Here is a 15,863-nt window from a genome sequence, read left to right as displayed (position 1 = left end):
CTTTAATTTTAATTGCATCCGGCTATCACATTAGTGTTTAACTTTGTCAAATATTTGAAATGTTTGAATAGTGTAAATCTATACATAAGTGTTGTTAAATAAAGTATACCTCAATGACCACATAAAACACACGCTGAACATCCGTTGTTCATCGATATGAACAGCTTATGCAAATTCTATGATTATAATTATTATGCTAAATATGCATATCAACAATTTATATTTGAATTCACTGCAGTGAGATGTATTGATTAGTAATATTAATTTTATTTCATAATACATTAATTAGTTTCTAATCTATATAATACTACACGCGTTTTATTAATAAACCTTAGTATCGTTACAGTCTGTTTTTAAAGTCATGAAAATGTTTGAGGAACTATAATACCTAATATTCAAAAGCATGGCAACTCTAAATTAAAATACACTGATTGTCATTGGCTGTCATCGCGTTTATCTGAAATATACGTGGATAAACCTTCTATGTCTCTCTATATACTTCAATTGAGGGGAAGAAATTGGATGAAGGCAGCTGGCAACACAAGGAAATGGGGACAGTTGGAGGAGGCCTATACCCGAAAAGGGCCAGGACAGTTATCTGTAATACATATTACTTATTAAATATTTATTTTAAGTATAAATTTTAATGTTTTGGAAATATTATAAGGGCCTTAATAAATAATAATTGTTTAAATGGAAAGGAGCTGGAGAGTTCAGAAGCCTTTCTTAAAAAGGGCATGACACTTTTCAAAGTAAGTTTATTGTTTATGTATGTTTATTTTTGCAGAGCACATGGCGGTGGATTGTTACCAACTGTTTACAATAAAAACACACCGGTTTGATATCGTGCCTTGGATGTCTTTACTTCCGCCAGTCATTGTACTAATGTTATAAAAATAAATGCGTGTATATTTAGGAGGTTAGTATTATATTATTTGTGATGTAGGTGATGGTAATTTTACAACGGGGTGAGATTTGGAAATTACATTTATAGATTTTTTACGATTAGTTTAGTTATATTTATTTTGTTTAGCGTTTGCTAGAATACCCAATAAGCAATATTGATAAATACAGGATTACAATCATTATTCTTCTCGCATTTTTTGCCCTATACTTATAAGGCTTTTTTCTTTCATATTAAACTAGTAACAGTCTAGTCTACTTAGTGCTTATAAAATATAAGATTCACACCAATAGATAAACTTTCACGTATATTCAGATAACGAATTTGTTTCTAAACCTAGTATTAGAACAAAAATAATAAACAGACAGTTCAATTACAAACATACTAATTACGTACGAATTATTTATAGCATAAAAGGTCATGTTTAATTTGGGCTACAAAAGTTATCGTCACAATACTAAAACTTAAAAGTATTAATTGATTGAAGAAAGAAGTTAACGGCTGTGGGAATGTCATGGTTTAGTTTCAAATGTCGGATTTAATTATAGTAATTTCAAATTGTTTTGAACGATGTGAAATTTTATGATAAGCATTAGCTTATCCCAATGTAAAATTCTTATTCATTAAAATATACGCGGCGCTATATTCTTCCATATTCTTTTTTTAATAATTTCCAAAACAAACATTAACTACGTATTTTTTATTAGCGGAAATCTTGTTTATAAAGAGTAAGAATATAATACTGCTACTTCAGAGAATTATATTACATTTCTATTTCAGTTACTATAAAATCATATAATACTACTTTTAATAAAACAATTATAGCGCCCGGCAAACGTAGCGTGGTGGGGGAAGCTTGCGCATATAAAAATGTACCAAAACTTGATGCGCAAACTTCCCTCACCACGCTACTTTTTAGCCAAGAAGTTTGCCGGGCGCTATACTTAATATATTAAGCAAGATATAGCCTATATTTTAATAAATGTAATAATAATCAATCGATTATAGGTACCAGAAAAATAAAAGGATAGGCTGTATTGCTAAGTAGCGACTTTTTCCACTCCACAATCTGAGCTAAGAACTGACATTTACAAAGAGCAGAGGTTAGTAAACATAAGATACGGTATTTCAAATAATTTCAATATAATATATAAGTAGAATATATTATATTGTATGTGTGATATTGATATATTTAGAAATATACTTCGTATTTCTAAATAAATAACACATGTACGGAGTTTAATAATAATAAAACAGTCTCCCGCTGCGTCTGTCTATCTGTCTGTCATTATACTGTGCAAGCCTTACCATATACATAATATAAATAAATATATGAATAAGCGATTTGTTAATTAAATGCATAAATTAAAGCAAGACACGCCTCTTTCTGTTGTCACGATACCGATGGTGGTGATAATAATTATAATAAATGAAATTCCTTCAAATGCCTTTGTTTTAGCGGAAAAACAAAACATTTAGATTAAAAATATCATACATTTTTCATCGATTTCAAAAACAGAGATAATTCATTGGGCAATAAAGTAAATTAATAGATATAGCCGACACTAAATTATTTATACATTGGTACTAAATAAAATTCCATATGAAACACTAATAACATTAACACTTATAAACATGAAGAAGAGGGTGTGTGCCGAGCACACGAGTCAGAAGTGAAACTTCTTTGGCAAGATTCAAAGATACCAAAATCGCTGTACTCCGACGTGACGGTATTGCCATGACGCGACCTTGAAATTGTACTCTCACACGCTTAAAGAAGTTTCACTTCAAAATTATTAATTGTATGGACTGACCGAGGATTCCTTTAAAAAAATTAAACCAGTTCGAAGCATGGGCGCGCACCTAGTATTGCATATTACATTTCTATATAGATACTGTCTGGGTTAGTACTCTGACCACGCTGCCCATTCGGAATGATTAAACAATTTCTGACGTAACTAGTAACTGTTGATAGACGTGCTATAATTATTCATTGATAAGCATTCATTCAAGAATTACACTTGTTTACTTTACATATGATTTAATGTAGCAAATAGTTATATGGGTATAAGTGATTAATTAATAGTGCATCTTGAACCAATAAAACCAAAAATTAAATAATTCGACAAAATTCATATGATTATTATTATATGAACATTATATAATTTGAGAATATGTACTTACTAAAGTAGGAAAAGTATAAATGGCTAAAGAGGAAATTTCATACATATTTTTATATCTAAACGAAATATCTAAGTAAAAAATAAGTTAACAAATGGTAAGTAAACAAATATATTTATAAATTGTATAAAAGTATCTCAAATGCGTTTTAAATGAATCATATTATTATAATTTCAATCAAAACGTAATTCGGCCACTCGTGAATTGCGAAGTAAATTGCAATACTCGAAAAGAAAAGCTTCTTTGAAATGTAGCATCTGTTTAACGTTTAATCATCGACAGAACGTAAATACTTTAATTAAAATGTTTTATTCGCAAATGTAATTGAATCGAAGATAAAGGGATTATCTGCCCGATTTAACTCAAATGATATAATTGAGATTGATTGCAGTAAAATTATTTGATTTTAATATTACTTTAGCACATGCTTTCATGTGTTAGTAAGCACACCTGCTTACATATTATTCACTAGCATTCCGCCTGCGGCTTCGCCCGCGTTTTCAAAAAAAAACCCGCATAGTTCCCGTTCCCGTGGGATTTCCGGGATAAAACCTAGCCTATGTCACTCAGAAATGATGTAGCTTTCCAACAGCGAAAGAATTTTTCAAATCTGCCAAGTAGTTTCGGAGCCTATTCAATTCATACAAACAAACAAACAAAAAATCAAACCTTTCCTCTTTATAATATTTGTATAGATTATAAAATTTATAAGGCCAAAAATGTAAAAATGTAATATAAATCTTAACGTGTACCTATGAATAATTTACTTACGATAACGTCATAATTTTGGTACCTATTTAAAATTTCTGGGGAGTTTACAAATTCTTATAATCGTACAGACTGAACACACAATATAGTTTTTTAAACAGGTTCAGGCAGTTAAATTTTAAAAACCAAGTTTTTACAAGCGACCGCTGTCATATTCGATGTTACAGAAGATTGATTGTTACCCAAAAACATAAATCTTGTGTATTTTGGCAATCTCCACGACCTGAACTAGTTTTTGTCTTATTCCATGATTTTTCATCGACGCCTTAATGTCTATTTCTACCAGTAATTATAAGACTTCTAAAATGCGATGTATCGTGTAGTTTAAATGTTGTTTTTATTTTTCTTCGTCTCTGATCTATCTATTTTCTATTGATATCAGCTATCATCTAACTATCTATTGAATTTGTTACACAGGAAACTATCTAGAAGTTCTATAAATTTCTAGCAAACTATTTTAGTACTTATGTAGTTGTACAACATCAAATACAAGTAGGTGATTTGGGAATATAACTTCTATGATGGAAGTAAATAATGATCATTATTGAATAGCCAAGGTATGTACTGGTTTCATGCATTTGCTTAATATCATTTCATCATTGATTACGATCTCGCTGTCACATTAGCAAATTGTGATTGCCGAAATGTCAACAGTCGACTTTGTCAGCAATGACTGTTGATTGATTTCTGTCAATAGTGTAGTTTGATTTGAAGGCTAAAACTAACACACACTACGTTTAAGTATAAACGTACGAATATTAAATCATGGCCTTTATATTTATTTTGTCCATTCCTTCCCTTGTTTGCTGTATTCATTACTAAAGTAACCATTCATTGTTAAATTATAATAAAACGTTTATTAGCTATTTACATTAAATATTATTCATTTCATTTTCATCTTCATCATCGTAATAATTCATTCATTCAGCAATAATTATTCCTCTCAGATTGAGAAGGATGGAGGGAAATAAAATTATTTCATTCAGTAAATCACGCAAGTATATTTTCGCAAGCCGTATGAATCAGTAGCATAAAGATTACAAAAATTGTGGTCATAAATTAATTGAACTAATCATCGGCACAGTCAAAGACCTAGCAGAATCCATTGAAACAGAGATAACATCAGAAGACGCGATACTATGAGATAAAACAAGTATGACTAATGATGATAAAATAGACTGATGTGCTGAAATGTTTGTAATTGCTTAGAAAAATATAACATTAATTTCCATTGTGTGTTCCTGCATGAGTTCATACTGCTGCAATGCAACTGGGTAACTGCAATGTAATCAAGAATACATTATTGAAATCACAGATTGAAAATGCGTTTCGCTTTGGTGAAGAAGATTTGACGAGGAGACTAGGGAGTCTCAATTTTTACTTAATCTATCGTATTACATTATTTAAATAGCAAACTACACTCCACCGATGTAACTGCGTTACAATTTTTAAGGACTACATCATAAAATTAGCTCTGTAGTCATAAGGTCGCCTATTGTGCAATTTATGTTTATTTCATACTAGCGGTCCGCCCCGGCTTCGCCCGTGGTACATATTTACGTTTTTTCTACATAAAAACCATCCTTGTACTTCAAGGAATATAATAAAAAAAGAATTATCGAAATCGGTTCAGCCGTTCTCGAGTTATGCGCTTACCAACACATTTTGCGATTCATTTTTATATATAAAGAAGACTAGAGGTCCGCCCCGGCTTCGCCCGTGGTACTTTTCTCTACATAAGAACCATCCTCGTACTTCAAGGAATATAATAAAAAAAGAATTATCGAAATCGGTTCAGCCGTTCTCGAGTTATGCGCTTACCAACACATTTTGCGATTCATTTTTATATATAAGAAGACTAGCGGTCCGCCCCGGCTTCGCCCGTGGTACATAATATTTACGTTTTCTCTACATAAGAACTATCCTTGTACTTCAAGGAATATAATAAAAAAAGAATTATCGAAATCGGTTCAGCCGTTCTCGAGTTATACCGCTTACCAACACATTTTGCGATTCATTTTTATATATAAGATTATGTTATGTCTTTAATTTGGTGTCTACAATAGAGCTCTCATTCATTTATTCATTCAAAGTGGCTATAATTTTACACATGATACACACACGATGGTTCTTTCGGAACCTTTGTGCGTATATTTTTAATTTGTCGCCATTTTCTGTTCCAGGACACTAGCCAGACAATTACTATAATAACAGTTGTTGATTGAGTTAGCAGTTTGACAGCTTTATTAATTTATAACACCAATGATTGTAAAATACCCTCCAATTATTTTAACAACAAATTCTCAGATACTGTATGGGAAAATAACTGGAATGATCGTTGTCTTGTTGAGAATTCAATTACATTTAGTGATTGTAGAAAGGGCGTGGAATCTTAACGAAGCTCTTTGACCGCTTTCTAACCGACATTTTATTAATTTGACATGAACCTGTGGATTTAATTAACGGTAATCAATTAAAGCATTTTAAACATAAACACTTTATTGGTTTAGTAATGAAAAAAGTTAAATAGATAAGAACTTAGGTAACTTTGCATGTAAGTGTACCTCAGAGGACTAATTCGTTACTTCGTAAAATTTCAAGCTTAAGTAATTATGTTGTAGAGCTGTTTAAAAAATCATATTTTTAATGAATAAACATTTGAATTTTTTTATTACGTCATCATTATCATACGCCCATTAATTCTTATCACATAAAATATATAATTAATGTCTAATTATCGACTTACTCGCCACTTCTATAAAATATCCATATATAATATAAATTTATATAAATTTATAATATATCCATATATAATTGTAGAGTCGTAAATATTCGTTCATAATATACAGTTTACAGTTTTATTCAATTACTAGCTGTGCCCCGCAGTTTTATCCGCATTGCTCATCTCCTATTGGTCTTAGCTTGACGATAGATATAATAACATGTAGCCTTCCTTGACAAAATGGATTATCGAACTGTCAAATAATTTTTAAAATCGGACCCGTGGTTCCTGAGATTAGCGCGTTCCAAGCAAACAAACAAACTTCAGACTTATAATATTACTATAGTTCATGTATTACGTTAACCCGGCCACTTAACATGCATGCAAGTTGAATTACTCAACTTCGTCCATTGTAGGTATTCCTTGATGGTCGCCATTGTAGTTTCGTTTATTCGCGTCCTAACTTCGCTAACTTAGTTACGACATACAAGTTAGTGTCTATTTAAAGCGCTTCGTAATTGGCCTTGTGTTTTCTAGTGATTTTGTATGCCTGACAAATAATATATATTTTTCTATAATAGAGAAATAGTAAAGTATGTTTTTGTAACGAGTGTTAATGCATATGCAATATGCCTCAACTCTATTTTATACAAATAAGTTTGGAAAAAGTTTTTGAGTTACAATAAAAATATTTAAACAGTTAACATAAGTTTAGTCATAAATTATATATACTGATTGTCTTTAGTTATTTAATATCGTTGTATAATGGTTTTAAATCAAATTGTTACTCTCTCGTTTCACTTAAAGTATGTCAACGTTTTGCTTAATTATTTGAACTTAAATATACGACTCTAGCTTAGGCCTTGACGCATTTCGTAATTAAATCTATGTGGTATCTCTGTAGATGCCCCAAATTTGAAATCTACATATCCTCGTCAGCGGATTATGACCTAAATCCTAATTAAAGGTCGGAGTCCGTACAATGGGAACAAAAATGGATTGATGAATGATGCACTGATGGGTAGGTATTCACTATTCACCTCTACTTAAACGTGGTGTTTTGTTATTGATAATATGGTATGTTTTTTATGCCTATATATTAAATAAATAAATATTAAATATTATAGGACCTAGGTACCTTTAATGTAAGAAATAATAATTCTTTCAAAATATAATCTGCCTGTAATCTCAAGGCAAGAACCTGGACTTTCGATGTTATTTTCGAACATAATATATCTTCTTCATGTTATAGGTACCTAGGTACATTAAAAAATAACGTTTTAATCGTAATAAAATGGTTAAGACGAAGGCATTTTTCCAAGAAGATGTTGAAAAATGCCCAAAATTCTTACAATAATATTCACATTTTCAAACTAATGTTGCAAATTACAAGATAAATGTTATCAGACAACTAATACTTGTCAAAATCTGTTTTATTATCAGACTAAGAAAATGCTTAAGAGGCGAATTTGATTAAGCCTATAGACTAGAATAATTGAATTTGATTTGTATTCGCTATTCACAATAGTCACTCTACTATTAACAAATTTCTAATCAAATTTCCACTAATAGACAGTTATATTTATGTATATATACAATAAACATAATTATAGGTTAATAATGTTCAAAGAATAATGAAATTCAAATTAGTATTGTGTATTCGAAATTCCCATAAAAAGAGCAAGAAATAGAAAAGCTTTGTTTATTTACTGAGTATTTGAGAGAATTTCTATTTCTTTTTAAAACAATAGGTTTATATTATTACTTTATATCTACGCCTATAAAGAGGGCGCCGCTACGGACTACGGAATTCCAAACTTAATTTTTTTTAATTTATGTTTTTACAACTGAAAGACACACATATGTTTTAATTGAAATGAACTAAATTATACGTAGGTGACATCATGGTTTTAATTGATCTTTAAATAAGATTATTTTTATCGCAATTGTCTCATTTATATTTTGAGCATTCAACATTATGCTGACCTTATGCTGGCCAATTAATTGCCTGTATATTATAACGTATCTTCTATAATGTACATAATATTTACTTGATTTGATTATAATTTATAAAATATACAAAGGTTTGTACCTATATATCTGAAATTCTATCCAAAACCATGTTTGATTCTTACACTCATTTATACTTACACATATACGCACATACACAAACACATTTAAAAAATAATGAACATGAAAAGTTATGGACCGATGAATGCAATGATTAATTCTGGAACTTCAAGCAATATTACCTGAAACGTCAGCAATATTTCTAATATAGTTGCCAGTACATCGAAAGTATACAGCTGCGAGGTGCTATATTGTTTGTCTTGGCCCCGAACACCGTGTGAAGTCACGTAATAGTCCAATGGCTATTACTTGTGTCAGACAGACACGTTTGTATTGGAAAATATGAAACATTATACTTTGCTGCGATAGCGAAATTTGTTTGGATCTATCAGTGTTAAGGCGTTACCCGGCAATTTCGACTATGTTCAACCTCTATAAAGTCTGGTACAACATAAAGCACAATACCGAAAAAAATATATAAAATAGGATGGTCTTTGATCTTTAATTGCTCGCGAGGACTTTTTTCCAAATTTAATAGATTTCTAGAAAAAAAATGTGCCGTGGTCATCGATTTTTCCGCAAAAACTCTATAAACTTCGTAACCTGCTGACTTAGAGCTCTGAAAATTTTATGTTTAATAAATTATCAGTTACACAACAGTCCCTGACGAGGATATTTTGTTTCACTGATTAGTATCTTTTTAAATACAAAATGCGAGGAAAAAAGAAGGTGCAGCGGGAGAGGTTTGAGATCCGTCAAGTATGGTCAAGGTTATTATAGCGCATGTAAAAGCCTTAACTATGGTAAGTTCAGTGGATGTTTATTACTTAAATATTAATATGGATTTGGTTTGGTAGGAGATACAGTTTTAGCGGAAAGTTTAGTAATTGCAATAGACAGCATCTATAAATTAATGATTATATCGATGTAGGTACCTGGACAAAAATGTACCATAATTCGTTCAGCCATGCACATGTAATATTATATTCATAAAGAGTCTTATGTTTGCATTTATAATAACAGTATTGTACCTTTGTTCTTATAATGCGAAAACTTTATTTGTCTGTCATTAACAGAGTTTACCTACATTCATCCTAATATATAATATTATCTATACTAAGATCTAGGGTAGTCTAACTTTGTGTGCCTACTTTACATAGGTGAAGGTATAATGTGGGCGGTAGGAGATTTAACTGGTTAACCTGTGAAATAGGATTGTGTTCAGCGCAGGATAGCTATAAACCTAGATAGTTTTACCGTTTAGTGAATAATTTAATAAATAACGATTTTAAAATTGATAGCTCGATAAAGGCTTATGATCAAGTAAGGTATCTAATATTTAAAAAGTTACTCGATAAGACAATTTTATGACAATTCTCGATTTCTGTAAGTAGTTTTATATACCATTTCATATACTTAGATATATTTTATTTTATTAGTACCTAAGTGTGTATAGGTATTAGGTATATTAATTAAAATATGTACTGAATTTTAAAATTTGCATTCAATACCTAATTGTAAAACAATCTAAGGCATTTCATACAAATGACCTACATATTGAAAATAGAAGTAACTGGTCCCTATAAACCAAGGTTGATGGAGTCATAAAACCTTAATTGTAGATATTAAATCTAACAAACGTTTAAAATAATCAATGCAATTAGATACGCAGATAAATAGTGTAATTATAAATGTATAAAAATATGCAGGTTACTCTTATTTTATGGGTTAATGTTGTAATTAATTGAAGCTATTTGGAGAAAGTTGAAATTAGATTAGATTTGTATCATACATGGGTCTAAAAAGTATTTTTAGACCCATGTATGATTATCGACTATAAAGTACGTTTGATTTTAGCTTTTTTAGCTTTTGAAAAACATACCTAGAAGAAAAATAAAAGAGAGTAAGTACATTATTTTAATATTGTCATGTAACTACAAAAATAAATTTTTATACATATCTTCTCATATTTTTTTTCCTTTCGAGAAATTTATTTGATTAAATACTAGCTTTCCGCCCGCGGCTTCGCTCGCTTTGTCTAAAACATAATAAATTATATACTAAAACCTTCCTCTTGAATGACTCTATCTATTAAAAAAAACGTAGTTGTAAAGATTTAAGCATACATAGGGACATAGGGACAGAGAAAGCGACTTTGTTTTATACTATGTAGTGATTTATGTAACTCTATTGTAGAGTGATTTGTTGTGACTTACATGAATGAAGTGATGCAGAAAATTATATAAATAATTAAACTCTTCAGTTCTTCTGTTTGCTTGAACGCGCTAATTACTGAAATTTCTAGACCAATAATTTTAAAAATTCTTTCCGTGTTATATATCATAATATAGCCCTGCCTTTATCGGTAGTAATTAATAATAGCAAAGCTAGCTAATGTTTAATAATACCTATAGATTAATATCTTACTTATTGCATCTTAAATGTAACATGGAAATATTATTTTTTATTTTTTATTTATTTTATTACACTTTACTATGCTAGTCTTATATATAAAAATGAATCGCAAAATGTGTTGGTAAGCGCATAACTCGAGAACGGCTGAACCGATTTCGATAATTCTTTTTTTATTATATTCCTTGAAGTACGAGGATGGTTTTAATGTAGAGAAAACGTAAATATGTACCACGGGCGAAGCCGGGGCGGACCGCTAGTTAATAATAAAAATTACTTAAAACTAAAACTTATAGCTAAACTAGCACAGAGGGCGGCCTTATCACTAAAGAGTGATCTCTTCCAGGCAACCCACTGTGTGAAGTATATTAATTAATTGTACTTAAATACGAGTAGGCAACTTTGATTACAATCTTGCAAATAATATGCATTTAAATTTAATAGTGCAGGTTTGTCTTGTTAGACCCCTTCCTACGCTTCACTGCTTCCCACACTGCAGTAAACAATTTATTGTTTACTACAATTAGGTATATAAATATGAAAAAGGATATTTATTTATTTTATTTATTTATACTTTATTGTACATATATACCAGACAGAGAATAACAAGATACAATAATGAAAAAAAATAAACCAACACGAAGGCACATAATATGTAGATACGAAAAGGCGGCCTTATTCCTTTAAAGCAATCTCTTCAGATATTTAAAATTGATGAATGATTGTCATCATTCAAAATTTTAATACATGTTTTGTTGTTATATTTTATTTATTGTCTCTAACAGATTAAGAATTTAAGTAGGTAGGTAATATACGAAAATAATCTTCAAAAATATTTTATTGTGTAATCATAATAAAACCGTGACCTTTAAATGAGCGATAGATAATATAAATTATAAGATCCTACATCTTATTAATAGGAATGAACTTATCATTACAGTCGTCCAAAGTATATTATTTTAAAAACATTTAATAGTAAGTATTATATGAAATAGTATACAAGAGTTAAGTGTCTTATAAATATTTAACCAATCAAATATTCCAGAAATAATTATTTATTATATGTTAAAATAATGACACGTTATTAATATCTAGGAATCGATATTTATTAAAAAAGAATACGTGTGGCACTCGAGGACTGCCTTGGTAAAGCTATTGCATAGCATCGCCACAGTATTACAATATTTAAAATATGGTAATACTGTGGCATCGCTGTGCCGGTTGGAGTGTTAGGTTGTTGAGTGTAGGTGTTAGGTTTTTTCGTTACGGAATTTTTACTTTTGGTCGCCGCGTTCAATATCTTGAGATAAAAGCTATGGAATAGCTTAAGAAAAACATGTTTATGTTTAACCATTTGCAAAGCATTCTTGGTCATTACAAAAACAGCTTTCCAGTAAACAAGTTTAAACCTAAAATTATCCCGTAAACTACGCATCCTGACGTGTAATTTTAATAAGTTGCGTGTTCAAAAAGGTTATATTTATTGCAGAAGATTTAAATTTAAAACCAATTATATAAAATATATGAAGATTGCAGTGTATTTCTATGATTTAACTCACTTTTAGTATAAAAAATATTTTCAAAGTAACTATTAATAAATTCATACCGGTTGAAATTAAAGATCAATTTCATGTGTAAAAAAATGTAAACAAACTTCAACATCGCAATATTCTAAGCATTTTATGCATCAGTTCTGTGTAAAAAATTCTATAATTAATATTATAGAATTTTTTCGGCAACATTAATATGTTGCCGAATAAATTTGAATTCATTTGCTAAAAAATCAACGAATATTTTCTATAAAACTGTAATTATTATATGAATATCAATATAAAAATAAAATAATTAACCACGTAAACACAAAAATTACTTACAAAATTAACTTCATCATGTTAACTTTTCATCACAAATCACAACACAACACAAATTTCACGTAAAATTCACACTTCCATACTACACGCGATGTGGGTGCGCGCGCACACGCAGCGTCGCCTTTATGACTGATCACTGAATGTATCTCTGATACCGCGCAAGGAAAGAGCTTAAAACCTAAACCACATATAGCTATGTCACACGTAAAATACATGATGTCAATTAAGGTAAATAGTATTAATTAATTGGATAATTTGAGAGGAAAATCATTGTTATGAATTATTTTGAATGTGTCTTATCTGGAATTATTGTTACTTACTAGCGTTTCGCCCCGGCTTCGACCGTGGTACATCTTTACGTTTTCTCTCGATAAGTACTATCCTCGTTCTTCGAGGAATATTATAAAAAAAGAATTATCGAAATCAGTCCAGCCTTCACGCGTGACCAAGGGAAATATGTACTTATTCAATTTTTAGAGTTTCATAATAATACGTATCAGATTCATTCGTCTGTAAACTCTACGTACATATATCTTATTTAAGTTTTTATTATATAAATTCATTCATAAGAATGTCTAAGAGCGAATGCCCGGACGCAAATATCGATAAATAAAGATATTTATATCACGATGGGTGCTAAATTTTGCGCGTTTCTTTTTTAAATTCGAAATCAAGGTAAAGCGACGTGTTCGCTATTATTATACAACTAGCTGCGCTCCGCGGTTTCACCCGCGTGGCTGCGCTTCTGTTGGTCTTAGCGTGATGATATATTATAGCTTTCCTCGATAAATGTCCAACACCGAAATAATTTTTCAAATAGGACAAGTAGTTCTTGAGATTAGCGCGTTCAAACAAACAAACTCTTCAGCTTTATAATATTAGTATAGATGAGACTGCAATATTTACTTATTTAAATAAAAAAATAGTGTAAATAAACCGAATTCTAATTCATGTGAATTTTGTATAGAATTTATAACAATGTAGAGCAATAAAAATAATATTAATTTTATACTATTTACTTGCTGTATTTTTAGGTATTGGAAATGAAGTTTTATTTCTCGGATTGTGAATCTGCGAACAAATAACGATAAAAAATACAATGCCTCAATTAAGTAAATATAAAATAAACTATTATTATTGGAAAAAATTATATTTTATTTTTTAAATATTTATAAATTGCATTGTTACGATAAAATCCTTATATAATTTTATTTATAGTCATCGTTATAATACAGCAGTAATATAACCGTCACATATCCGTTTTGTTAAACAAGCTTATAAAATTAGCAAACTAAACGTTTTGCATGTGTCACATTTAGTATGTTTGCTCACGAGTCACAGTGTAGGTATCGGTAGCCAAACAACATTTTATCTTATCAATACATTACATACATTTTGGCACAGTTAGACGGAACTACCTATCCCGTAAAAGCAGCCGATAAAATTCGCTTTCAGAGTAATAAAAATGAAAATCTATACTAATATTATGAAGTAGTAGAGTTTGTTCGTTTGCTTGAACGCACTAATCTCTGGAATAACGGGTCCAATTTGAATAAATCTTTCACTGGTAGATAGCCTATTTTTCGATGAAGGATAAGCTATATATCATCACAATAAAGCAAATAGGAGCGGAGTAATACGGGTAGAACCGTAGAGCACAGCTAGTCATTAATTATATCACTAGCTATATTATATTTTCTATAGTCAATAGACAACAGCATTACATTTAGTTATGCTAATTACACACAAAAACACATAGATCACTCACGATTGTTTACTAAACAAATATATTCGCGAACTAAAAATATATATAGGTCAAACGTCTGCATTGAGACCGCCGATTAGTGTCATAGAACTGTCAACTGTAGTATCAAGTTTTTGGACACTCGACAAACCCGTCTAGGTCGGATGTTTTTATGACGAGAAATCATTTCTGACTCTTGACATCTGACGAGCTTAAAACGTTTTTTTTATGAATGTGAAGTGTCCCGTTTAGCGGCTTTGTGTGACATTTTTAGTGGATGAATCGAGATGACAATAATATGATAAGGAATACTTTAACTATTACTATCACTATGAAGTATTAGTAAGACGCACCTTATGTTATAAATGGTATATTGACCATGTCAAATACATTCACTCACTCAATCATTCGAATGCTATAAAACTAAATATCAAACGTTTTCGACAACTGTATCTGTCTCATACATCCTAATCTATACTAATATTATAAAGCTGAAGAGTTTGTTTGTTTGTTTGTTTGTTTGAACGCGCTAATCTCGGAAACTACTGGTCCGATTTGAAAAATTCTTTCGGTGTTAGATAGCTCATTTATCGAGGAAGGCTATAGGCTATATATCATCACGCTACGACCAACAGGAGTGGAGCTACGGGGGTGAAACCGCGCGGAGCAGCTAGTAGTACATACTGTCTGATAATACTCAGCTAAATTTTAATATGTAGAAAGTTATCGCACAACCTTCGTTAATTTAAAAATTTTCCATATTGAATATCATAACATAATAACTAAACATTCGACTGGCATATTATTTGGATTGAAAATTCTTTAATAAATAATTATTAAACTAAACGATTCGCTTATTCTTGTCATGTTATTGGTAAAATATTAAAATTAGGCTTGCGTGTTTTGACTGTGTTATTTTAATGGCATCATAAAAAAATAACTGGTTACTTTTTACTCCAATAAATTAAAATAGTGATTAACATATTACCTATAGATTGAAATGTCTGTGCTGTTAAAGAAAGCTTTCATTCAACTCAATATTATGTTATTTTTTTTAATATTTTGCGAATAACGTACACATTTAATGTGTATAAAGTGCATGTTTTTGCAAGCTTAAAATTTTCAAGCGCTCTTTTATGCAGCTCTATACTTTGGTTAAAGAGTACCTAATGTAGGGTTACGATTTAAGAA

General features: G+C 30.3%; 1 protein-coding gene across 1 annotated transcript in view; it reads right to left on the bottom strand.

Moving 5' to 3' along the window:
* Nucleotides 1-13,051, bottom strand: part of LOC149904157 (uncharacterized) — a 71,089-nt gene extending 58,038 nt beyond the window's left edge. Inside the window, exon 1 of the mRNA XM_090107848.1 lies at nucleotides 12,932-13,051. Coding sequence (XP_089963974.1) covers nucleotides 12,932-12,948 — 17 coding nt within the window. The 5' untranslated portion in view covers nucleotides 12,949-13,051. The remainder of the gene's footprint in view (nucleotides 1-12,931) is intronic.
* Between the last annotated feature and the right edge of the window lie 2,812 nt (nucleotides 13,052-15,863).

Source organism: Colias eurytheme, chromosome 12 (genome assembly GCF_061535395.1).
Source record: "Colias eurytheme isolate Ceu_HAF_F1 chromosome 12, ilColEury1 Martin Lab GWU primary, whole genome shotgun sequence".
In the NCBI taxonomy this organism is placed as follows: domain Eukaryota; kingdom Metazoa; phylum Arthropoda; class Insecta; order Lepidoptera; family Pieridae; genus Colias; species Colias eurytheme.
The sequence above is the reverse complement of the archived record's forward strand: the minus strand, read 5'-3'. Positions and strand labels throughout refer to the sequence as shown.